Source organism: Gadus chalcogrammus, chromosome 1, assembly GCF_026213295.1.
Source record: "Gadus chalcogrammus isolate NIFS_2021 chromosome 1, NIFS_Gcha_1.0, whole genome shotgun sequence".
Classification (NCBI taxonomy): Eukaryota; Metazoa; Chordata; class Actinopteri; order Gadiformes; family Gadidae; genus Gadus; species Gadus chalcogrammus.
In genome coordinates, this window is record NC_079412.1 from 16,220,133 (window position 1) to 16,244,926 (window position 24,794).

General features: G+C 43.1%; 1 protein-coding gene across 2 annotated transcripts; it reads left to right on the forward strand.

Annotated features, from left to right (window-relative positions):
- Positions 1–728: 728 nt before the first annotated feature.
- LOC130384173 (proline-rich transmembrane protein 3-like) lies at positions 729–24,794 on the forward strand. 2 transcript variants are annotated; one of them, XM_056592274.1, is made up of 5 exons: positions 729–994; positions 15,270–15,357; positions 16,178–17,124; positions 17,253–17,549; positions 19,797–24,794. In XM_056592274.1, exons 3-5 carry the CDS (start codon positions 16,263–16,265, stop codon positions 21,848–21,850), a joined length of 3,213 nt encoding a protein of 1,070 aa, XP_056448249.1. In that variant the 5' UTR covers positions 729–994; positions 15,270–15,357; positions 16,178–16,262; the 3' UTR covers positions 21,851–24,794. The 2 variants fall into 2 exon arrangements, with proteins under 2 accessions (XP_056448249.1, XP_056448241.1); XM_056592266.1 differs by lacking the exon at positions 15,270–15,357.

Genomic DNA, 24,794 nt, shown 5'->3' on the forward strand with positions numbered 1-24,794 from the left:
TGTTGGGTTATTTCAGGCACTTGATCTTAACGGTATAGTGTACAGTAGATCGGCTAGATGAACTGAAAAAGGAGAAAGCGGATGATAAAGACAAAAAAATGTCAGCCTTTATGCAGCAGTAGATTGGCCATGAGCATTTGATAAGAAATCCTCTGAAGATTTGGATTAACATATGGCAAATATTATTAAAATAATGAATTGAAGCATATTTTAATAATTTATTTTCCAATGCTAGGTGTACCTTCTAAAAGTGTCACTCTACATCCTTCAGAGCGTGTCCTTGTCATAAGAAGTCACCAGTGATGGGGTGGCACCATCAGTCCAAACCATCACTTTGGCTTCTTGGCTGCATTGTCTCTATCTCATAATCGTGTATTAGACATGCCAGGTAGCAGGCAATCGTGTTGATCTGCACGTGTGTGTGTGTGTGTGTGTGTGTGTGTGTGTGTGTGTGTGTGTGTGTGTGTGTGTGTGTGTGTGTGTGTGTGTGTGTGTGCGTGTGCGTTTGTTTGTTTGTCTTTGAGAGAGAGAGAGAGAGAGAGAGAGAGAGAGAGAGAGAGAGAGAGAGAGAGAGAGAGAGAGAGAGAGAGAGAGAGAGAGAGAGAGAGAGAGAGAAAGAGAAAGCAAGAAGGGGAGGAGAGAGAGGGAGAGCGTGAGAGTGGGAGGGAGAGAGAAAGACAGATAGAACGGGAGAGAGAGACACACACACACACAGGTTGGGCAAGAGGGAGTGGGAGGGATAGTGAGGTAGATGGCTGAGCAGTGTGGAGAGGCATGCGTCTCCAAATGTGATTCTGTTTTAAGAGAGTTGCCAAGTAACAGGAGGACCTGGTAGTCGATGTCGTCAGAACCCTGCGAGGTGCATTCCTGGTCCACGGTATTCTGCGATGCCTTCACATCTGAACAAATCCCATTTACCTTCACAGTCGATGAGATATGTCCTAATACCTCTTCCATGACGCAGACGACATCACCTGAGAAGATATAACTGGAGGTAGGTCGTTAATAGTTGATCATAATCAATAATAGAGATGGAACTGTGGGGAATACCAGCCCAACGTGCGATGAACAACGTCTCGTTTACCTGCACTGTTCGCTGTGGATTGCATAATATTTAGCTGATAGCTATCTAATTGTTCCGCAAAATTGAAATGCACTGTGTGGTAATGTTTTATCCGTTGGCAATTTTCTATTCAATAGTGACATATTTGCGGTTTGGGGCATTCATCTGCATGGAATAGCTTGCTACGGAACCGTGGTGAAGTTAGTTTGAAGTTGGATATTCGACAGATATTCGGCCATTCATTTCCTATGGGAAATTGCTTTTTGCTCAATAGCTTCCGAGTTATAGGAGCCAGTGGCCCCAGACCAATGTTGACCTGTCCTACTATGTGGTACTAACAACACACACCTCACTAAAAATTAATATTTTGCTCCTCCTATTTTATTTAAATATTTTAAGAATCCCATTCATTTCCTATGGGAAATTGCTTTTTGCTCAATAGCTTCCGAGTTATAGGACCCAGAGGCCCCAGACCAATGTTCACCTGTCCTACTATGTGGTACTAACAACAGACACCTCACTAAAAATTAATATTTTGCTCCTCCTATTTTATTTAAATATTTTAAGAATCCCATTCATTTCCTATGGGAAATTGCTTTTTGCTCAATAGCTTCCGATTAATAGGACCCAGAGGCCCCAGACCAATGTTGACCTGTCCTACTATGTGGTACTAACAACACACACCTCACTAAAAATTAATATTTTGCTCCTCCTATTTTATTTAAATATTTTAAGAATCCCATTCATTTCCTATGGGAAATTGCTTTTTGCTCAATAGCTTCCGAGTTATAGGACCCAGAGGCCCCAGACCAATGTTGACCTGTCCTACTATGTGGTACTAACAACACACACCTCACTAAAAATTAATATTTTGCTCCTCCTATTTTATTTAAATATTTTAAGAATCCCATTCATTTCCTATGGAAGACGGCTTTTTGCTCAATAGCTTCCGAGTTATGGGACCCAGAGGCCCCAGACCAATTTAGACCTGTTCTACTATGTGGTACTAACAACACACACCTCACTAAAAAATAATATTTTGCTCCTCCTATTTTATTTAAATATTTTAAGAATCCCATTCATTTCCTATGGGAAATTGCTTTTTGCTCAATAGCTTCCGAGTTATAGGACCCAGAGGCCCCAGACCAATGTTGACCTGTCCTACTATGTGGTACTAACAACACACACCTCACTAAAAATGTATATTTTGCTCCTCCTATTTTATTTAAATATTTTAAGAATCCCATTCATTTCCTATGGGAAATTGCTTTTTGCTCAATAGCTTCCGAGTTATGGGACCCAGAGGCCCCAGACCAATTTAGACCTGTTCTACTATGTGGTACTAACAACACACACCTCACTAAAAATTAATATTTTGCTCCTCCTATTTTATTTAAATATTTTAAGAATCCCATTCATTTCCTATGGAAGACGGCTTTTTGCTCAATAGCTTCCGAGTTATGGGACCCAGAGGCCCCAGACCAATTTAGACCTGTTCTACTATGTGGTACTAACAACACACACCTCACTAAAAAATAATATTTTGCTCCTCCTATTTTATTTAAATATTTTAAGAATCCCATTCATTTCCTATGGGAAATTGCTTTTTGCTCAATAGCTTCCGAGTTATAGGACCCAGAGGCCCCAGACCAATGTTGACCTGTTCTACTATGTGGTACTAACAACACACACCTCACTAAAAATTAATATTTTGCTCCTCCTATTTTATTTAAATATTTTAAGAATCCCATTCATTTCCTATGGAAGACGGCTTTTTGCTCAATAGCTTCCTAGTTATGGGACCCAGAGGCCCCAGACCAATTTAGACCTGTTCTACTATGTGGTACTAACAACACACACCTCACTAAAAATTAATATTTTGCTCCTCCTATTTTATTTAAATATTTTAAGAATCCCATTCATTTCCTATGGAAGACGGCTTTTTGCTCAATAGCTTCCTAGTTATGGGACCCAGAGGCCCCAGACCAATTTAGACCTGTTCTACTATGTGGTACTAACAACACACACCTCACTAAAAAATAATATTCTGCACCTCCTATTTTATTTAAATATTTTAAGAATCCCATTCATTTCCTATAGACGGCTTTTTGCTCAATAGCTTCCGAGTTATGGGAGCCAGTGGCCCCAGACCAATGTTGACCTGTCCTACTATGTGGTACTAACAACACACACCTCACTAAAAATTAATATTTTGCTCCTCCTATTTTATTTAAATATTTTAAGAATCCCATTCATTTCCTATGGAAGACGGCTTTTTGCTCAATAGCTTCCGAGTTATGTGACCCAGAGGCCCCAGACCAATTTAGACCTGTTCTACTATGTGGTACTAACAACACACACCTCACTAAAAAATAATATTTTGCTCCTCCTATTTTATTTAAATATTTTAAGAATCCCATTCATTTCCTATGGGAAATTGCTTTTTGCTCAATAGCTTCCGAGTTATAGGACCCAGAGGCCCCAGACCAATGTTGACCTGTTCTACTATGTGGTACTAACAACACACACCTCACTAAAAATTAATATTTTGCTCCTCCTATTTTATTTAAATATTTTAAGAATCCCATTCATTTCCTATGGAAGACGGCTTTTTGCTCAATAGCTTCCTAGTTATGGGACCCAGAGGCCCCAGACCAATTTAGACCTGTTCTACTATGTGGTACTAACAACACACACCTCACTAAAAATTTATATTTTGCTCCTCCTATTTTATTTAAATATTTTAAGAATCCCATTCATTTCCTATGGAAGACGGCTTTTTGCTCAATAGCTTCCTAGTTATGGGACCCAGAGGCCCCAGACCAATTTAGACCTGTTCTACTATGTGGTACTAACAACACACACCTCACTAAAAAATAATATTCTGCACCTCCTATTTTATTTAAATATTTTAAGAATCCCATTCATTTCCTATAGACGGCTTTTTGCTCAATAGCTTCCGAGTTATGGGAGCCAGTGGCCCCAGACCAATGTTGACCTGTCCTACTATGTGGTACTAACAACACACACCTCACTAAAAATTAATATTTTGCTCCTCCTATTTTATTTAAATATTTTAAGAATCCCATTCATTTCCTATGGAAGACGGCTTTTTGCTCAATAGCTTCCGAGTTATGTGACCCAGAGGCCCCAGACCAATTTAGACCTGTTCTACTATGTGGTACTAACAACACACACCTCACTAAAAATTAATATTTTGCTCCTCCTATTTTATTTAAATATTTTAAGAATCCCATTAATTTCCTATGGAAGACGGCTTTTTGCTCAATAGCTTCCGAGTTATAGGACCCAGAGGCCCCAGACCAATGTTGACCTGTCCTACTATGTGGTACTAACAACACACACCTCACTAAAAAATAATATTTTGCTCCTCCTATTTTATTTAAATATTTTAAGAATCCCATTCATTTCCTATGGGAAATTGCTTTTTGCTCAATAGCTTCCGAGTTATAGGACCCAGAGGCCCCAGACCAATGTTGACCTGTCCTACTATGTGGTACTAACAACACACACCTCACTAAAAATGTATATTTTGCTCCTCCTATTTTATTTAAATATTTTAAGAATCCCATTCATTTCCTATGGGAAATTGCTTTTTGCTCAATAGCTTCCGAGTTATGGGACCCAGAGGCCCCAGACCAATTTAGACCTGTTCTACTATGTGGTACTAACAACACACACCTCACTAAAAATTAATATTTTGCTCCTCCTATTTTATTTAAATATTTTAAGAATCCCATTCATTTCCTATGGAAGACGGCTTTTTGCTCAATAGCTTCCGAGTTATGGGACCCAGAGGCCCCAGACCAATTTAGACCTGTTCTACTATGTGGTACTAACAACACACACCTCACTAAAAAATAATATTTTGCTCCTCCTATTTTATTTAAATATTTTAAGAATCCCATTCATTTCCTATGGGAAATTGCTTTTTGCTCAATAGCTTCCGAGTTATAGGACCCAGAGGCCCCAGACCAATGTTGACCTGTTCTACTATGTGGTACTAACAACACACACCTCACTAAAAATTAATATTTTGCTCCTCCTATTTTATTTAAATATTTTAAGAATCCCATTCATTTCCTATGGAAGACGGCTTTTTGCTCAATAGCTTCCTAGTTATGGGACCCAGAGGCCCCAGACCAATTTAGACCTGTTCTACTATGTGGTACTAACAACACACACCTCACTAAAAATTTATATTTTGCTCCTCCTATTTTATTTAAATATTTTAAGAATCCCATTCATTTCCTATGGAAGACGGCTTTTTGCTCAATAGCTTCCTAGTTATGGGACCCAGAGGCCCCAGACCAATTTAGACCTGTTCTACTATGTGGTACTAACAACACACACCTCACTAAAAAATAATATTCTGCACCTCCTATTTTATTTAAATATTTTAAGAATCCCATTCATTTCCTATAGACGGCTTTTTGCTCAATAGCTTCCGAGTTATGGGAGCCAGTGGCCCCAGACCAATGTTGACCTGTCCTACTATGTGGTACTAACAACACACACCTCACTAAAAATTAATATTTTGCTCCTCCTATTTTATTTAAATATTTTAAGAATCCCATTCATTTCCTATGGAAGACGGCTTTTTGCTCAATAGCTTCCGAGTTATGTGACCCAGAGGCCCCAGACCAATTTAGACCTGTTCTACTATGTGGTACTAACAACACACACCTCACTAAAAAATAATATTTTGCTCCTCCTATTTTATTTAAATATTTTAAGAATCCCATTCATTTCCTATGGGAAATTGCTTTTTGCTCAATAGCTTCCGAGTTATAGGACCCAGAGGCCCCAGACCAATGTTGACCTGTTCTACTATGTGGTACTAACAACACACACCTCACTAAAAATTAATATTTTGCTCCTCCTATTTTATTTAAATATTTTAAGAATCCCATTCATTTCCTATGGAAGACGGCTTTTTGCTCAATAGCTTCCTAGTTATGGGACCCAGAGGCCCCAGACCAATTTAGACCTGTTCTACTATGTGGTACTAACAACACACACCTCACTAAAAATTTATATTTTGCTCCTCCTATTTTATTTAAATATTTTAAGAATCCCATTCATTTCCTATGGAAGACGGCTTTTTGCTCAATAGCTTCCTAGTTATGGGACCCAGAGGCCCCAGACCAATTTAGACCTGTTCTACTATGTGGTACTAACAACACACACCTCACTAAAAAATAATATTCTGCACCTCCTATTTTATTTAAATATTTTAAGAATCCCATTCATTTCCTATAGACGGCTTTTTGCTCAATAGCTTCCGAGTTATGGGAGCCAGTGGCCCCAGACCAATGTTGACCTGTCCTACTATGTGGTACTAACAACACACACCTCACTAAAAATTAATATTTTGCTCCTCCTATTTTATTTAAATATTTTAAGAATCCCATTCATTTCCTATGGAAGACGGCTTTTTGCTCAATAGCTTCCGAGTTATGTGACCCAGAGGCCCCAGACCAATTTAGACCTGTTCTACTATGTGGTACTAACAACACACACCTCACTAAAAATTAATATTTTGCTCCTCCTATTTTATTTAAATATTTTAAGAATCCCATTAATTTCCTATGGAAGACGGCTTTTTGCTCAATAGCTTCCGAGTTATGGGACCCAGAGGCCCCAGACCAATTTAGACCTGTTCTACTATGTGGTACTAACAACACACACCTCACTAAAAATTAATATTTTGCTCCTCCTATTTTATTTAAATATTTTAAGAATCCCATTCATTTCCTATGGAAGACGGCTTTTTGCTCAATAGCTTCCGAGTTATGGGACCCAGAGGCCCCAGACCAATGTTGACCAATGTTGTATTAATTATGTCTAAACTGCAGGGAATAGATACATATTCCAAGGTGCCTTTCGAAGGAAACCTTGGAAAATCTGTCTATTTCCTAAACAGCGGACCCTATGACAAAAACAACATAATTGACGGCAGCTCCGTTGCCGCCCACGTGGTTTGGAGCCATGTAAGGAGCAGAGGGGGCTGACATAGCAACCATGAGAGTTACGTGACGTGGACGCAGGCCCATTGAAAAGAAAAGGCCAAAAAACCTAGGCATGGCACATGTTTACAGACGTTATTGTATTTAATTAATTAAATATTAAAATATATATTATATAAATAATTAAATGTACAATTATTTTGTTATAATATTATAAGTAGACCATAGCTTTTATTCAATTGTCGTTATAACAAGATCTGTATCCGACCATTGACCATCGACTCGTAAATTCTATGAATTTAATTCATATTGACGTATGGCGATGGACCGTATGGCACTGTATCCCTTAAATCCCATTTTGAATTTAATAGACCATTCTCGTTGCTTCGAGGAAGTCTGGTGGTCTCCGTATATAATAAATAAATATATAAACATATTTATTTATTTATTCCAGCTCTTCTCAATGCTGCGGAACGCTCACTAAAATTTTTACGTAAACAATTTTAATAGTGTAACTATGCATAAATATCTTACCCACCCAGAATAAAAAGTATTTCCGCCATTTTCACAGAAAAATATCCAAAAAAACATCCAATAGGAGAGATGCTCACAGCGTCTATTGGAGACGTAGTCGGGTTAATACAGGAGTGAATCGGCTGCTGGAGCACCCCATTTCCGTCTGCAGACTACGCCGAAGGGTACCTTTCCCGTCAGCCACCGACGTTCAAGTGCCTTGGCCAACAGTCGGTATTTGATGTTCTCGGAGTCAGGCTGTGTTGGTCTGCATTGGTCTGGGGTTTCTGGGTTTCTGGAGGAGCAAAATATTAATTTTTAGGGAGGTGTGTGTTGTTCGTACCACATAGTAGAACATGTCTAAATTGGTCTGGGGCCTCTGGGTCCCATAACTCAGAAGCTATTGAGCAAAAAGCCGTTTTCCATAGGAAATGAATGGGATTCTTAAAATATTTAAATAAAATAGGAGGAGCAAAATATTAATTTTTAGTGAGGTGTGTGTTGTTAGTACCACATAGTAGGACAGGTCAACATTGGTCTGGGGCCTCTGGGTCCTATAACTCGGAAGCTATTGAGCAAAATGCAATTTCCCATAGGAAATGAATGGGATTCTTAAAATATTTAAATAAAATAGGAGGAGCAAAATATTAATTTTTAGTGAGGTGTGTGTTGTTAGTACCACATAGTAGAACATGTCTAAATTGGTCTGGGCCTCTGGGTCCCATAACTCAGAAGCTATTGAGCAAAAAGCCGTTTTCCATAGGAAATGAATGGGATTCTTAAAATATTTAAATAAAATAGGAGGAGCAAAATATAATTTTTTAGTGAGGTGTGTGTTGTTAGTACCACATAGTAGGACAGGTCAACATTGGTCTGGGGCCTCTGGGTCCTATAACTCGGAAGCTATTGAGCAAAATGCAATTTCCCATAGGAAATGAATGGGATTCTTAAAATATTTAAATAAAATAGGAGGAGCAAAATATAAATTTTTAGTGAGGTGTGTGTTGTTAGTACCACATAGTAGGACAGGTCAACATTGGTCTGGGGCCACTGGCTCCTATAACTCGGAAGCTATTGAGCAAAAAGCAATTTCCCATTGGAAATGAATGGGATTCTTAAAATATTTAAATTAAATAGGAGGTGCAAAATATTAATTTTTAGTGAGGTGTGTGTTGTTAGTACCACATAGTAGAACAGGTGAACATTGGTCTGGGGCCTCTGGGTCCTATAACTCGGAAGCTATTGAGCAAAAAGCAATTTCCCATAGGAAATGATTGGGATTCTTAAAATATTTAAATAAAATAGGAGGAGCAAAATATTATTTTTCAGTGAGGTGTGTGTTGTTAGTACCACATAGTAGAACCGGTCTAAATTGGTCTGGGGCCTCTGGGTCCCATAACTCGGAAGCTATTGAGCAAAAAGCCGTCTTCCATAGGAAATGAATGGGATTCTTAAAATATTTAAATAAAATAGGAGGAGCAAAATATTAATTTTTAGTGAGGTGTGTGTTGTTAGTACCACATAGTAGAACAGGTCTAAATTGGTCTGGGGCCTCATGGTCCCATAACTCGGAAGCTATTGAGCAAAAAGCCGTCTTCCATAGGAAATGAATGGGATTCTTAAAATATTTAAATAAAATAGGAGGAGCAAAATATTATTTTTTAGTGAGGTGTGTGTTGTTAGTACCACATAGTAGGACAGGTCAACATTGGTCTGGGGCCTCTGGGTCCTATAACTCGGAAGCTATTGAGCAAAAAGCAATTTCCCATAGGAAATGAATGGGATTCTTAAAATATTTAAATAAAATAGGAGGAGCAAAATATTAATTTTTAGTGAGGTGTGTGTTGTTAGTACCACATAGTAGGACAGGTCAACATTGGTCTGGGGCCTCTGGGTCCTATAACTCGGAAGCTATTGAGCAAAAAGCAATTTCCCATAGGAAATGAATGGGATTCTTAAAATATTTAAATAAAATAGGAGGAGCAAAATATTATTTTTTAGTGAGGTGTGTGTTAGTACCACATAGTAGGACAGGTCAACATTGGTCTGGGGCCTCTGGGTCCTATAACTCGGAAGCTATTGAGCAAAAAGCAATTTCCCATAGGAAATGAATGGGATTCTTAAAATATTTAAATAAAATAGGAGCAAAATATTATTTTTTAGTGAGGTGTGTGTTGTTAGTACCACATAGTAGGACAGGTCAACATTGGTCTGGGGCCTCTGGGTCCTATAACTCGGAAGCTATTGAGCAAAATGCAATTTCCCATAGGAAATGAATGGGATTCTTAAAATATTTAAATAAAATAGGAGGAGCAAAATATTAATTTTTAGTGAGGTGTGTGTTGTTAGTACCACATAGTAGAACAGGTCTAAATTGGTCTGGGGCCTCTGGGTCCCATAACTCGGAAGCTATTGAGCAAAAAGCCGTCTTCCATAGGAAATGAATGGGATTCTTAAAATATTTAAATAAAATAGGAGGAGCAAAATATTAATTTTTAGTGAGGTGTGTGTTGTTAGTACCACATAGTAGGACAGGTCAACATTGGTCTGGGGCCTCTGGGTCCTATAACTCGGAAGCTATTGAGCAAAAAGCAATTTCCCATAGGAAATGAATGGGATTCTTAAAATATTTAAATAAAATAGGAGGAGCAAAATATTATTTTTTAGTGAGGTGTGTGTTGTTAGTACCACATAGTAGGACAGGTCAACATTGGTCTGGGGCCTCTGGGTCCTATAACTCGGAAGCTATTGAGCAAAAAGTAATTTTCCATAGGAAATGAATGGCCGAATATCCGTCGAATATCCAACTTCAAACTAACTTCACCACGGTTGCTACGGAGGGGTTTTCATATCTGCTGATAACGATTAACCGCCGCTCAGAACTGCGGCAAGACAAAGCCAAGATGCGGCCACACTGCTGTTTAGTGTTTTATGGTCCGGTCACACATAGTGTGATGTTGGACAAATGCATTCTCCAGAGAGAGGCTATGCGCCAGACGGGATGGGGGTAATACTGGTGTGGGGTTGCGGAGTCTATAAAAGAGCAACAAGTTGTTCCCAGGGTCCATTACCCGCTAATGTTTCCCCATTGTCTGTAATCTTAGCACGTGGGTAACGTTTCTGTTTATTGCATTTTTATGAGATTGCCCTGAAGGCCTCTGCTTCAGGGTAGAGTGTGTGTGGGGGGCGTAGACAATTAGTTTTCACCTGTTTCTCATCATTACTTCTCAAACCACAGGCACAGGCACTTTAAATTCCAGGAGATTTAGTAAAATGGAGGAAATACCAGGGATTATCTCCTGTGCCAGTTAATTAGTTCCACAACTGTCACATATTTAGGCAATCAATTAAGCTTACGTAAATACAATATATTTGGGTGCTTATTCAGCCATCTGAAAATGCTCTTAGGGCCTAAACAGATGACATTCCTGTGTGGATAGGTTTAAAAAACCAAAACTTGCTTGGATTTTCAATGAAAAGACAGCCAAGATATCGGTTAGACCCTTCAGGTCCAAACATTGTGAAACAGCAGAAAGATTAAGTGAGGCCTTCCTTGAGTGTGGTAGAGTCAACACATCGGGCGGAAAAAACAGTCATTGGCTAATGGGGGAAAATACCATTTACCTGCATTTGCAGTGTATACATGCACAAATTACCACGATTGTCACAACCCCAGAGAGTTATCATGTTAGAGGTTCGGTTTTTAATCATAACATCGTAACACCTGCAAAACGACCTGTTGTCATCGCCACCAACAGCCTGTTAGCCTCTTAACGCTAGCAAAATATATTGTGAATGTAATTTATTCAGTCTTATATAGTGTAGCCTACATTTCCACATCTCAGCTGAGAGACCTGAGTTTTATTTTAATTTTCATAGCCTACCGATCAAGGAAAGATTTTGTGTGTGTGTGTGTGTGTGTGTGTGTGTGTGTGTGTGTGTGTGTGTGTGTGTGTGTGTGTGTGTGTGTGTGTGTGTGTGTGTGTGTGTGTGTGTGTGTTTGTGCGTGTTTTCTGATTTTGTTAATGGAAGCCAAGGTTCCATTGACGATGATGTTGTTAAAATCCCTCAAGATGACTGTGAAGCAGAACTCTGGCTCTTGATCTTTGAACTGCCTTAACACAGACAATCAGATAAAGATGTTAGTCATAGCACCTCCACCGCGGACATCCAGCCTCCCTTGGAGATCAACAAGGCCTCTGATTGGTCTCTCTTCAGGTCAGCTGACCACGCTGTGTGGTCAGCTATTCCACCAGTCAGAGTTATAACCCCCTGGGGGCCGGACCTTCTGAGAGAAGTGGTCTACAACAGGCGTTGGTTTGACCTCAGGGCTAATAAGTCTGGTGTATGAAGACCCCCAGAAGAGAGCTCAATGTGTTAGCCACATTGGAATAACATTTATTGGCATGTATTTACATAACTATCACCTGATCTAAGCATTGTATGAATTTGTGGTTGTAAGCTAATGTTCCAGTTGTGATTTTGATGAGGGCTCATCATTTGAAATGTGCCAATGAATGCTGCATGCTTGATTTCTAAATGGTGTGGATTGGAATGTTCAACAGTCATACCCGAACGCCCCCCTCCCTTGCCACCCCACCAGCCCCCCGACTCAACGCCCAGACTGCACAAATACCAACACGACCACAAGCACACACTCGCTCCCATGCAGACAAGAGTCACACACATCCATCTCTGCCACACAGTGTTCCCTCTCTCTTGCAGGGTGCAGTCCAACGGCAGTCTATGCTACAGCCGATTTGGGTGGTTTGTGTGCGAAGGGGAACGCAGTAATAGTTAAACAGCTCTGCTGGACTATGGATTCATGCAGTGGATTGTGCAGTACTCCTTCGTCATGACGCACACTTTTCTACTAGGCTATTTCAGTCCCCCATCTCTCTCTCTCTCTCTCTCTCTCTCTCTCTCTCTCTCTCTCTCTCTCTCTCTCTCTCTCTCTCTCTCTCTCTCTCTCTCTCTCTCTCTCTCTCTCTCTCGCTATCTATTCTTGTATGCCGCTCTATCTTAGCTGTCGCTGCAGCAGTCCCATCCCTTGTCTCTCCTTGGAAGAGAGCCCCTTTCACCACTTCTTTTGTTCTGCTTTCATTCCCACTGGTTTTACCTTTTCTCCCACATTTAAAAGTCATCAGGGTTTTTCCCCATGGAACCGGTTCTGCATGGCATGCTCTGTTCCTACCCTTGGCCAGTGCCTCGGTTCCCTTAGGAGCGGCCCTGCTGTTCTGCTCTGCCATGACTTCATCTGACATTCAAGATCCCCCTCCATGCACGTCCCCTTTGACATTGTGCATGTTATTGCACCGCATGCTAAACAGTCAACAAGAGTGAAATTTACAAGGGTACATTTACAATGTAAACAGGAAATTACAACTCTGTACTCGTGTACCGTATCACGGTATACATAATGCTGACAGACACACCATTGCTTGAAACGGTCAGACTATGATCATGTAGTTTGCTCTTGGTCATGGACGGATCTCACAGAGCCCTCTCGCTTCAAACAGGCGTACGTCTGTCCCCGAAAAATATTCCGGTATATGTATGGAAACTTCAGACTGCCAGACTATCCGGAATCTGGCAGCGAATGGGGGGCAAAAAAAGGGAGGGAAGAAAAAGTGTCTTGCAAAGCGTTACCGCTCCCATGTTACCTTCTGTTGGGTAAACCCCCTCAGTGGGATGAACGATCGGAATATGTGAGTCTGAATAAGCTGGTCGTGGTAATACACTAGTTGAGACATGACATCACCAGGGCACTGATTAATGGTTCAGCAGCAGATGCTGCAGTAGTAGGAGTGCGTCATGTGACCATATCTATAGTGGCTAATCTCTAGATGGACGTCTGCTGCACACTGGTGGAGGTTTTCCCCTCAGGCATTTCCTGCTGTGGATAAAGGACTTCTTGTGAGTGAGAAAGTGACGACATCCACCCATCCAACTCACAGACACACACACACACACACACACACACACACACACACACACACACACACACACACACACACACACACACACACACACACACACACACACACACACACACACACACACACACACACACACACACACGCATGCACACCCCAATTGAAATCTAATACACAAAGGGATGTGTCCGTTTTGCCCCCAAGGGTCGAACATGATAAAAATACACACTGTGTGCGCCCATCTGCTCTCTGTAGCCCGCTCTAGAGATGCTCTGACTCCAGTTAGAGCCCAGAGTGACAAAGGGAAACGATGAAGCTTCACTATGGTCTCCTTAGATTACCATTACACTGAAGCTAACCTTTAGTTGTGTATTCATGTTTGTCTCACAACAACATGAGTGTGGTCATTAAAGAGGCTTCTCGACCTTAATCCCAAAATCTCTGAAGTTGGAAACCCTGTAGTTTATTTGTGCACACCCCGTTTAAATGAGTGTGTTTGGGTGGGTGCGGGTGTGGGTGTGTGTGTGGGTGGGTTGACAGAGGGGAGCGATGAGATTAGTGTTGACGGGGATTCAAAACAAGCAGTGAGGTGCTCCTTTATGCTCACAAGCGGTTTGTGGCCAGACAGCCGTTGAGTCTCATTAATGCTAAACAAACAGAGATTCTCCAAAGACATGCGTGCGCACAAAAACACACACACACACACACACACACACACACACACACACACACACACACACACACACACACACACACACACACACACACACACACACACACACATAAACACATGCTGAGAAGGGATCAGTTGAGAAACATTCTGTTTGCCAAGAAACGTTTCTCAACATCCCCATTGTTATGACAGAACACAGATGCACCTGCTAGTTAACATTTACTGATAAGAGAGGCGGGCTGGGTTTAAGTAGCTCTGGTTTGACTTGTGAGACCACCGTATCAGGGAAGAAATAATAAAAACCACGCTATGAAAGCGTGTTCTTTCCCTCCAGCTCTTTCCTCCTCCTTGCATGACGCGGATTGTGTTTATGATGAGTCAGCCTCACCAGCGACTTGCCACTGCACGCATTCCATCCTCCAGCGTTTCTGCTGCAAACCTTCCAGGGTCTCGTCCATGTTTTTTTTATCGTACTCTCTCCTTCAGTGCTCCAGTGTCAGTCATATTGTCTTACCTTTCTTCGACCCCTCCCTCGCCGCCGGATTCCTTGCCCCATCGCGTGTCCCGCTACACTCTTGTCCACTAAATCACTGTGATGTCTCCGCTGATCATATCTTTCTCCTCCATTAGTTGCAGTATCTCTGTACTAATAGGAACAAACCGTCCGTTTGTCTGAAAATAGGTTGCATGTTGAAAGAGCTTTGTTTTAATGAGCCCCAATATAATTCATGTAACAAAATGAAGCAGAGTTAAAATATAATTTTAATAAGTGCTGGGCAAAACCACTAGAAAACCTAGGCTGTGTGTTTGATGCTGAACATCTCAATTGAAATGCTAACACATGCGCCGTGACCTTTTCCTTTGTGCTCCAGCCCCTTTTGTACACATTGTTCCCGTATGCAAACTCACACACCCGGTCAGGTTGAACTAGTGGGAGACAAACTTTATAACGCATTCGGGTGTAGTCAGTAGATGTAGCCGTTAACGTAAAACTGCGTTGCGTCTCAGGTGAGTCGCCAGCGGTAGAATGAACTGTCCCATAGGTTGAGTGTTGACGATATCCTTCTTGGTTCCTCGTCCTCCTCATGTTTCAGGCTGAGGTTTCGATACATGGTGTGAGCCATTCTTCCTGGCGCTCGGAGCCGTCTCTCGCCACCCGTTGACTCACAAACAAGGCCTGAGGTGGGGATGGCAAATGTAAAATGGGTCAGTGGACGAGTTTGGGGTCTTTATTGACAGGAAGGCCATACAAGGTGCGTGGGTCATTCCGCCTGCAGTTTTTGTTGCGTGACTCATGGGGGTTGTGTAATACTCAAAGCCTTGTGGCTAATGCTGTGTCTGTGAAAACAGGTTTTCCAAACACTTAATGTTGCAGCTGTCAGATTCATACAGCTGGAAGATAACTTGGAGGGGAAAACTGGCAGACTGCTTGGAATAATGTAGCTTAAGATAAAGGAAAACAGAGAGGGAGTGAAACTGATGGTCATCAAAAGTGCACTCTATTACAGACAGAGGTACGGAAGGAACGCAGTACACCATCTGCCATGGCTGATTGAAACCATCTGTAGCCATGGTCCGTTTAGAGGTCCTGAGTGTTGAGCAGCCGAGAAGGAAGCGTGTACGTGTGTGTGTAACCATACACCCCACCACACCCAGCGTGTCTGGCGGTGCTGTGCGGCCGAGGCCTTGAGGAGTATCGGTGACCTGCCCTCTGACTCAGCAGCGCTGCAGGTCCGGAATAAGCCCCCAGCCTATTCCCGCCCAGCCCCATATCAACACCACCTCTGATTCATGCTATACATAACCGTATGGAGGGAAGTAGGATGTAAATACACCCGCAATTGGATGTCACTACGGATTGTAAATGGGGATTTAAGGGGAACATAACCCAATTCACCTACTTCATGTACTTGACCCATTGCTGCCCGTGACTTAACTGTTAAAAGAAAATCTTACCCGTTGACTCACGTTATAACCTGTGCTTTATTGTGTTTCTCACCAGGGGTCCAGTGGGAAGATGATTGTTTGTCGGATAGAAGAGCCAGCCAGAGGGACCTTTTAGAGGACCAGACGTCCACACGCAGGCCATGGCTGTTTTCGTTACCTTCACCTCCCTCACCCTCCTCCTCCTCCTCTTCATACACCCTTTACCTGCCCAAGTCATCACCGGGTCCTTTGGTCTCCTCGACCCCCCGGCAGGCGACCCCTCGCCGCTTCCCCTGAACCAGACTGTGCGGCTCTCCTTCCCTCCCAGGGGTCGCAGCGATGTGCCTGTCAGACGTCCAATGCGGGAGAAGTCTGCGACCCCTCAAATGCCACACACAGCAGCGATGTCGGATAGCACGAAGGACTTATCAGAAGGGCAAAGACTGCCAGACCCCACTATACACTCAGACACTTTTTCCATATCTACCCTATCCAGCATGAACCTCAGCAGCAGGCCGGTCCGTGCTCGGCCAACTGGCTCCAGACCAAGGACCGACGCCGCCAGCATGGGCCTCAGCAGAGCATCCTCAACGAGGGAGGCGTGGACAAAAGGGCCCCGCCCGACTGTGATCTCCACGCCCTTAAATGAAGTGATTGACTCTGCAGGGTCGGAGCTGGTAAAGGATGGCAGAGTGGGGAACGGGAGAAATAATGATGGGCAGGAGGTGGGCTCAGTCAGTTCACCAACAACGCTCCTCTTGAGAGGGGAGCCACTCGTTTCTTCGGTGACCGTTGGCAACGAAGTAAGCAGGTTCTGGCCGGAGGCGCAGTCTACGGCCGTGGGAGGTTTGTCGCCTGAAAATGCAAATGTAAAGCCGCTGACGGACGCCAACCAGACTGAGGAACCCCGCCTGTTGCCCCTGACAACTAGGACTAGCATCTCCACCACCCCATCACCGAAGATCCGGGTGGCGTTCCCACCCACAATGAAGCCAACCAGTCCTCAGACTGGGACGTTATCAGGTGATTCAAACGTTTATTTTATGGTGAATCAAAAGTGCATATTAGCTCTAATAATTCGATATGGGTTTCACTGCATTAAACAATGTCATAACCATGCCATCTCTTCCTTCTCTTATGTGATCTCACAGCATTCAACATTCCAACCCCAAACAGAACTAAAGGGACCACAAAAGATTATGCGACAGTCAGACCAGCAATAACCCCTCTCTTTAAGCACCCAGTGGCAGTAGGGACTCTGGTTCCTGCCCATAGCCAGACCAATCCAACACCCGAGGCCATCACACAGGAGAAAACGACCATAACTGCATCAAAAACTAATGATATTATCCAGGAAGCAACGCAGACATCCTCCAAAACAACTAGTCCGCCTCCAACAAAAGCAACAACAGAATCCACACACACAGCCCTGACAACAGTCAAGACAGGTAATACCTCATGGATATCTTTCAGTAGCAACGGCTGGTTTCGCAATCTTGACAGATTTTCCCTGTAGATATGTTTGTGTGGAATTATTTTCACAGCTGGATTTTTGAATTTTTGCACCAGTCCAGTACAACCTGGAAAGCCTCAAAGGCAGTACAGGGCCGAGACAAGTAGGGGAGGGTTGGATGGAAACTTTGGTGGTAGGTGTGTGGGTGAGACATGAGAGGGGGTTAAACAGTCCAGGGGGAGAGGCGAATGGCTCGATAGGGATAGAAGAGGTGCTAATGCAGAAAGAGCTTGGCTGGAATCAATTCAAAGCCAAAAGAGACAAAACAAACGCGACCGCAGAAAAGAGGTATAGAGTGAAAGGAAGGGTGTGTTCAGAAGGAAAGTAAAAAGATGAAACATTTAATAGATGCCGCCAGTTGGCTTTAAACTGTGGAGGTACAAAACTCTTTCAACCCTGTTGGATCAATCCACAGCTCTCAAGATTTACAGACTGTAGGGCAATTTGGGAGGTTGTCCTGTTAATGACCAACATCAATGACCCACATGTGTTTTTTGCGTTACCCCTTTGGTTTATATGTCTGTATGAGTTAGTACATTTAAAGGTGTGTGTGTGTGTGTGTGTGTGTGTGTGTGTGTGTGTGTGTGTGTGTGTGTGTGTGTGTGTGTGTGTGTGTGTGTGTGTGTGTGTGTGTGTGTGTGTGTGTGTGTGTGTGTGTGTGTGTGTGTGTGCGCGTGATAGTGTGCATACCTTTTGCACATGGCCATGTATTCCTTAAAAAGTAAAAGCTCAAGGGTAGGGGTAAGTGTACACAGCTGTGAAATGTGATCAGGACATCTGGGCTGTTTCTGTGTTTCTGTGTTGCTCTATAAAGTCTGGTGGTGGTGAGGAGTTATGAGACGTGGGAATGTTGTATATCAATGTGTGCATGGGCGTGGGTAATGGCGGCACTCTCTGGGCCCATGTGGGGCTTAACGTTATTGCAGGAACACATTTGTTGGAATTGCGGTGTCGGGAAGGAGTAAAAGTGAACGGAATAACAGCAAAATCGGCTTCCTGTAATGTATAATTTTGATCAGCTATAAACTGCTAATCATACTTAATTAACATAAACAATATACTTTTAAATCAAACATTTTACCCCAATATGGAAGAACCGGGACATAGAGATTTAATAAACAGAAATGCTCAAAAGGAGAACTAATTTCCCAATTAAAGGTTGGGAAAAGGTTTTGGGTGTGGGATACAACCAGGATGTCTTGGCCATGCCGGAATGTGGCATATGTCCATGTGACAGCTTAAAAGGCCATTCATCGCACTAAAAGGTTTTAGTAGTAGTAGTAGTAGTAGTCGTAGATTTAAGAGCTTTGGATTGGAGCTGGCAGCATCCATGTTCCCTGTGTTACTTATACTATTTTTTTGGATTTGTGCATGCCCTGATAAATCACCATAGATTATGGTCATCCTCACTGATGATAGTTTTGTTAAGGTTTGTCATAGATCTCTTACCTATTATGTCACATTAGCCGTCGGGCAATAGGGTTAGTGATGAATAGCCTTGTGATTACAGTGTAGTGCCGCTCCATCAACTTTATAGCCGAGGATAAGGTGGAGTGCTTCAGACAATTGCTCTTCTGCTTGCTTTACTCCATGTGGCACGCATCACATTGTTTTATTTTTCCATGTGAAATGCCCCATATGGTACTAACGTCTATTTATATCTATATAGTATGTCACTGTGTTTATATAATACAGAAAGCCTCATTCCTCATCATTTGATACAATTATTTCACACTATTATGAACGAGAGGTTATGCTGTCTTTTTTGGGAATATGAGTTTGTCAAGAAGACTTTAGATTAATTTTATTAAATAAAGATATGTGTTTACCTTTTCCTTAGGTGGAAAAAAATATTACGAAAATAAAATCATAAAATATACCAATTTGAGAAGGCAATTCAGGTGTCATGCTATATGATTACATTAACAGCTGTGTGAGTTTTTGTGTGTTACTAATTTGTTCTACAATTGCCACATAATTACGGCTAACACTTTTTACCTATTGCCTAGTAGTGAACTATTTCCCTCTAGTGGCCTTTTATTTTCATTGCAATCCACAGATTTCACTTGCATTGCTATTGCAAATGCTTTAATTGCTTGTATTCTATGCTGTATATATAATATTATTATTACGGCATTATACTTAAAATAACAAACGTAAAATATCTTCTCCTTTTTTCTAGTGATGACTTCCATCACTGCTACTACTTTCGGGACAGTTGGCCGAGGAAGCTTTGACCCCATCCACCAGCCTGATATCGTTCAGAGGAATCGCTCTGTGGCACCTGTGCACCGCCATCAAGCTCCCACTGCTCCACCTGCCAATCCCACCCCATCTCCCAGCATCATTTCCTCCCCTAACAGCACGCGTCTCCACTGGGACGACCTGAAGCGTACGCTGGCCTTCGCCTGGGACCTCCACGTCTACGGCTCCGCCAGCCTCTTCCTCCTTCTTTTAGCTGGAGCCGCCCTGGGCCTCATGCTGTCCCCCGGCACGGACTGCCCTCACCGGGGGGCCCTGGTTCTGGCCAACGCCCTCCTCCTCCTGGTGGGAGGGATCCGGGCGGCTTTCTTTCTCCTCGATCCGTACGGCACGCGGCACTCGCTGCCTCGCGCGGCGGTGATCGCCCTGTACAACCTGCCGCTGCACATGTTGGTGTGGGCGCAGGCCGCCATGGCTCTGCTCGCCCTGAGGGTGGCGGCAGTGAGCGTGCTCCCCGCGCCCTTGGAGCGCCCTCCTCTGGTGGCCGTGTTGGCCGTGCTGCAGTGCACCCTGCTGCTGGCTGCTGACCTGCTCTCCCCTGCTCTGTCCCCCGTGGTGCCCGTCACCCTGCAGGTCCTCTCCCTGGGCTGGGGCCTCATCGTCTGCCTGGGCTTCCTCTGCTATGTCTTCCCGCGTATCCGCTGCCCGGCTCCACCTATTCCGGGAGGTGTGGAGGAAGCCGGGAGGACGGCCTGGACTGGAAGCAGGAGGACAGGGCTGATCCTGGGCAGAGTGCTGGCTGTGTGCGCCCTGTTGGGGGCGCTGTGTTGTGGTCTACACGTCTATGCCACCGTTTGGCTCTACGGACTCCTGAGGAACTCGAAGCACTTCACTTGGTGCTGGTGGCTCGTGCATTTCTGGGCCCGGCTGCTGGAGCTGGCCTGGGGGTTCTCTCTGCTGCTGCTGGCCTCCTGGGTGTTCTGGAAGCCCGAGGGCGCTCAGGGAAGGGACGAAGGAGGAGCTGGAGATGGAACAGCAGGGGAACAGACATCCCCTTGCCATTCTGCACCCACCACTAACAAGCACACCTGCTGGTCCAAGATCGTGCAGAGCCTGAAGGGAAAGCCCTACAAGAAGTCTGACAGTAATGGGGTTGGGAGAGGAGGAGGCGGTGGGGGGGGTGGGGGTGGGCCTGGGGAATTGCCTAATAATTGGGCTGGACAGGAGCGGCCTGGCGCTGACATCAGCAAGAGTCTGATCCGGAACCAGAACCACGAGCTAGCCAGTGCTCAGCAGCGCTGCGTCAAAGACAGCAACCGTGGGCGCAACCAGCGGGGTGTGTCTGCGGAGCGGGGCATGTCCGACGGCTCCACGGGATCCCTGCTGAGACTGCAGGCGCTGGGCCGCCCCCCCCAGCGCTCCCTCAGCGGCAGCCTGGACACGGACAAGGACACGGGGGTCTCCCTGTACGAGTTTGACCTGAGGCCGCCCTCTCCCATCGATCTGACCCGCAGCATCGACGCGGCCCTTCACAGGGAGCACCTGCTGGGGGGAGGGAGCCTCTTCCTGCCCTTCGCCACGCCCTCCCCGGCCCCGTCCCCAGGCTCGGGGAACAGCCAGGGCCCCTGGCTCCGCAGGAACAGCGATCCCCAGATGCTGTCTGAGAGCAGCGATACAGAGTCTTCCATGCCGCTCGGGGGCAGCATCATCAGCAGCGTCCCCAGCAGGCAGGTGACGGCCCCGCCGACTCCGTCCCACCAGGGTCACCGGTGGGGGGGCGGGGGGGCCGTGGGGAGCGTGCCCTCCTCGGTGTCCTGTCCGGTGTCACTGCGTCCCTCCAGGACCTCCACGGGGCACCTGGGGGAGGAGGGCGGCGACGACACGCGGCCCTTCATCACACCAGACTCGGAGGGCGTGGGCGGCCGGCCCGGCAGGCCTGGGAGGCCTGGGAGGCAGGGGGCGTCGCGGAGTTACCTGGAGGTGAGCCGACAGGACGACTCAGCCAGCGTCAGCAGTGAAATTATTGACCTCTAACCTTCAGGCGACCGCACAGGACCGCCATCATGAATAAGTACTGTTGTCGGTTGAGGACAACGCAAATAATTCAACGCAGAGGTTTATTGTTTGTCTCTTCTAAAGAGTAATTATTTTATTTGGGAATCACATCAAATGGACATTGACCCCCAAACAACTCTATCAACGTCTCTTTTTGCCTTTTTGCAAAAGAAAGATTCTAATAGTTAATAACGGATGTGTAAAAGATGTGTGTGAATATTGCGTAGACCGACAAATAAACCAAACCTTTGTTCTGTTGCTCTTACTCTCTCTATCTCCCTTCCTCAGATCTAATGTTGTCATTTCAGTCCTGTTAGAGCTAGGCCTGACCTGGTGTGTGGGTGTGTGTGTGTGTGTGTGTGTGTGTGTGTGTGTGTGTGTGTGTGTGTGTGTGTGTGTGTGTGTGTGTGTGTGTGTGTGTGTGTGTGTGTGTGTGTGTGTGTGTGTGCGTGTGCCTGTGTGTGTGTGTGACTGTGTGTGTGTGTGTGACTGTGTGTGTGTGACTGTGTGTGTGTGCATGTGTTGTGTGTGTGCAATAAAACGTGACTTGCCAAAACAAAAATTCACACTGTATGTTCAGACTTTGGACCATCCTGTTTGGACAGCGTGATTTAAATTTAAATGAGGCTGTTTGACGATATGTGAGGAAACTTGCATTAACTTTTATTCTAAACTACACAACCATAACCTGGTCTTAAAGCTCTTTTTCCACACTCGGTTAATCGTAACATAATGATAGAGATAACTAAATATGCACTGTTGCTGTCTGTCACCCTTATATGCTTCATGTAGTAATGAAAGAAGCATGTTGACATTTCCAACTCTTTGTGAAGTTATTAGCTTAAACTTTTTCTCCTTTAAAATAATAAAGGAATAACAATAATAATTAGAAGACAGTTTACATTAGGATTTATGCATTTTGCCTTTGGGAAAGCTATTACAATATATTTAAGCCTATGACAGCATTTTGATTACGTTATACACATTCATTTATTCACTGATTAACAATTGCAAGTTCCGCTTTCCTCTTGAGTTACGTCTAATCGACTTAAACAATCATTCAGTGGTATATCTGATTTAATGACTGCAGCTGAATGATGGGCTGTACAACACAAGAGGCTTAGCATGGCGTTCAGAACTCCTGTATTGAAGCTCATTACAGATCTAGTGTTTTATGATGAAAGAAGGAACTGATGTATAAAATATATATATATAAAAAATTAAAAATAAATATATATATATATATATATATATATATATACATATATATATATATATATATATATATAAATATGTGTTTGTGTACAGAACCCCACCTATACAGAGACAATAAATAGTATTTTTGATGTATATTGATAAGGCTAGAACATAAAGTATAATATTGGTACGTGAAAGACAATCTAATGAGGCCAATGTCGACCGTTCCAAGGTGTCCTATTTTTTCAAAACACTATATCTACAAAAATGTGATGGTCTTTCTTTGTTTATTTTTGCTACAATGAACTGTTGAATGGTTAAACACTGAGTGCGTACTGTGTAATGATCATTTTGGACTGTTGCATTTTGGATCGGTTGGAACATTGACCAACCAGCTGAAACTCTGTTTCAAGAGATCTCTGAGGATTGCATACAATGAAGTAATGAATTACGAGAAGGACCATTGCTTGACTAATACAAAAGGATTTGTAGTCAGCTTCTGCATATTTTAAATGTTGATGATTGATATCCGTTTGTGTATCTGTTTCTGTATGTTTTAGGTAACACTTTAATAAGGGTAAATCCATTAATTATTAATTTACATTAGTAAATGCAGTAACAAGCATTATTGTATAGCATTAGCACAGTTAACCAACAACATAAAATAAAACCTTACTAAAATGAACACCATTACCTTAGTCAACAAGAACACTATTAGTAAACATGAACACCATTAGTTAATGATTACTAGATTACTTTTTTTTGTTAGTTAATGCTTATCACTGCATTAACCATTGTTATACTAATCAATGGTTAATTAATGTACCCATATTGTAAAGTGTTACCATGTTTTCTTTAAATAAAAATACAAATACAGACTTTACAACAACTTCAATTGTTCCTGTGCTCCTGATGAAAGCAACTGCAGGGTTTCTGGTAAGTCGAGAGGGCTTGCTGTCCCTAATTGTGATGTCACTTCTAAATGTGTTATTATGTATTACGGCCCTGTATTGTCAACATTCCAGTTTCTCCATTCAATTTTGTTGTATTGGTACATGCTGTGACTTAATGTACTTTATGACCAGGGTAGTACTTAGCATCTGAAACCTTAGGGTCTATTACAGTTGTCTCTACCAACAAAACAGGATGTGCCATAGTTAATACTGACGACCATTACCCCTCTCTCTAGTCAGAAGTGAGCCACATAGTGTGGAGCTACAAGTCTTGTTTTGTCCATTTTGCACATTGAACTTGTATTTATGTTCTTCAACTTAATGTTTGGATTGAAATAAACATGTGATAAGCAATCTTTTTTGTACTATATTTTGACCAGATAGGGAGATTACCCTGTTTTAAAACCTGATAGCCCATGTTATATATATTTTTTTCTCTCTTTACTGTAATATAACAACATTTTCGTAATCTTCTTCCTATGAGCTGTGTACATCAGTTCATATTCCCTGAAGCCAGAATTTGAACAACATTACAAGAAGAACCACCACAAAGACAAGGGCAATTAACATGGAAAAGGATGTCGAAGAATTGATAAGCAACATCAATATCATGCAACGGAAACTAAGCTCCCTCTACAGTATATTTTGAAGTTCTGCCCTCTCTTTGGCAAAGCTTGTACATCATGAGGTCACACATAAGTACTGCCTTCATTTTGAAACCATAGCAATTTTGTCATTAATCTTGAAGTTATTTCTCATTAAGGGAAGACGTT

Coding starts and splice junctions, on each gene's coding strand:
- LOC130384173 (XM_056592274.1), top strand. CDS start 16,263: ATGGCTGTTTTCGTTACCTTCACCTCCCTCACCCTCCTCCTCCTCCTC. Junction 17,125..17,252: donor TCAGACTGGGACGTTATCAG/GTGATTCAAACG, acceptor GTGATCTCACAG/CATTCAACATTCCAACCCCA. Junction 17,550..19,796: donor CCTGACAACAGTCAAGACAG/GTAATACCTCAT, acceptor CCTTTTTTCTAG/TGATGACTTCCATCACTGCT.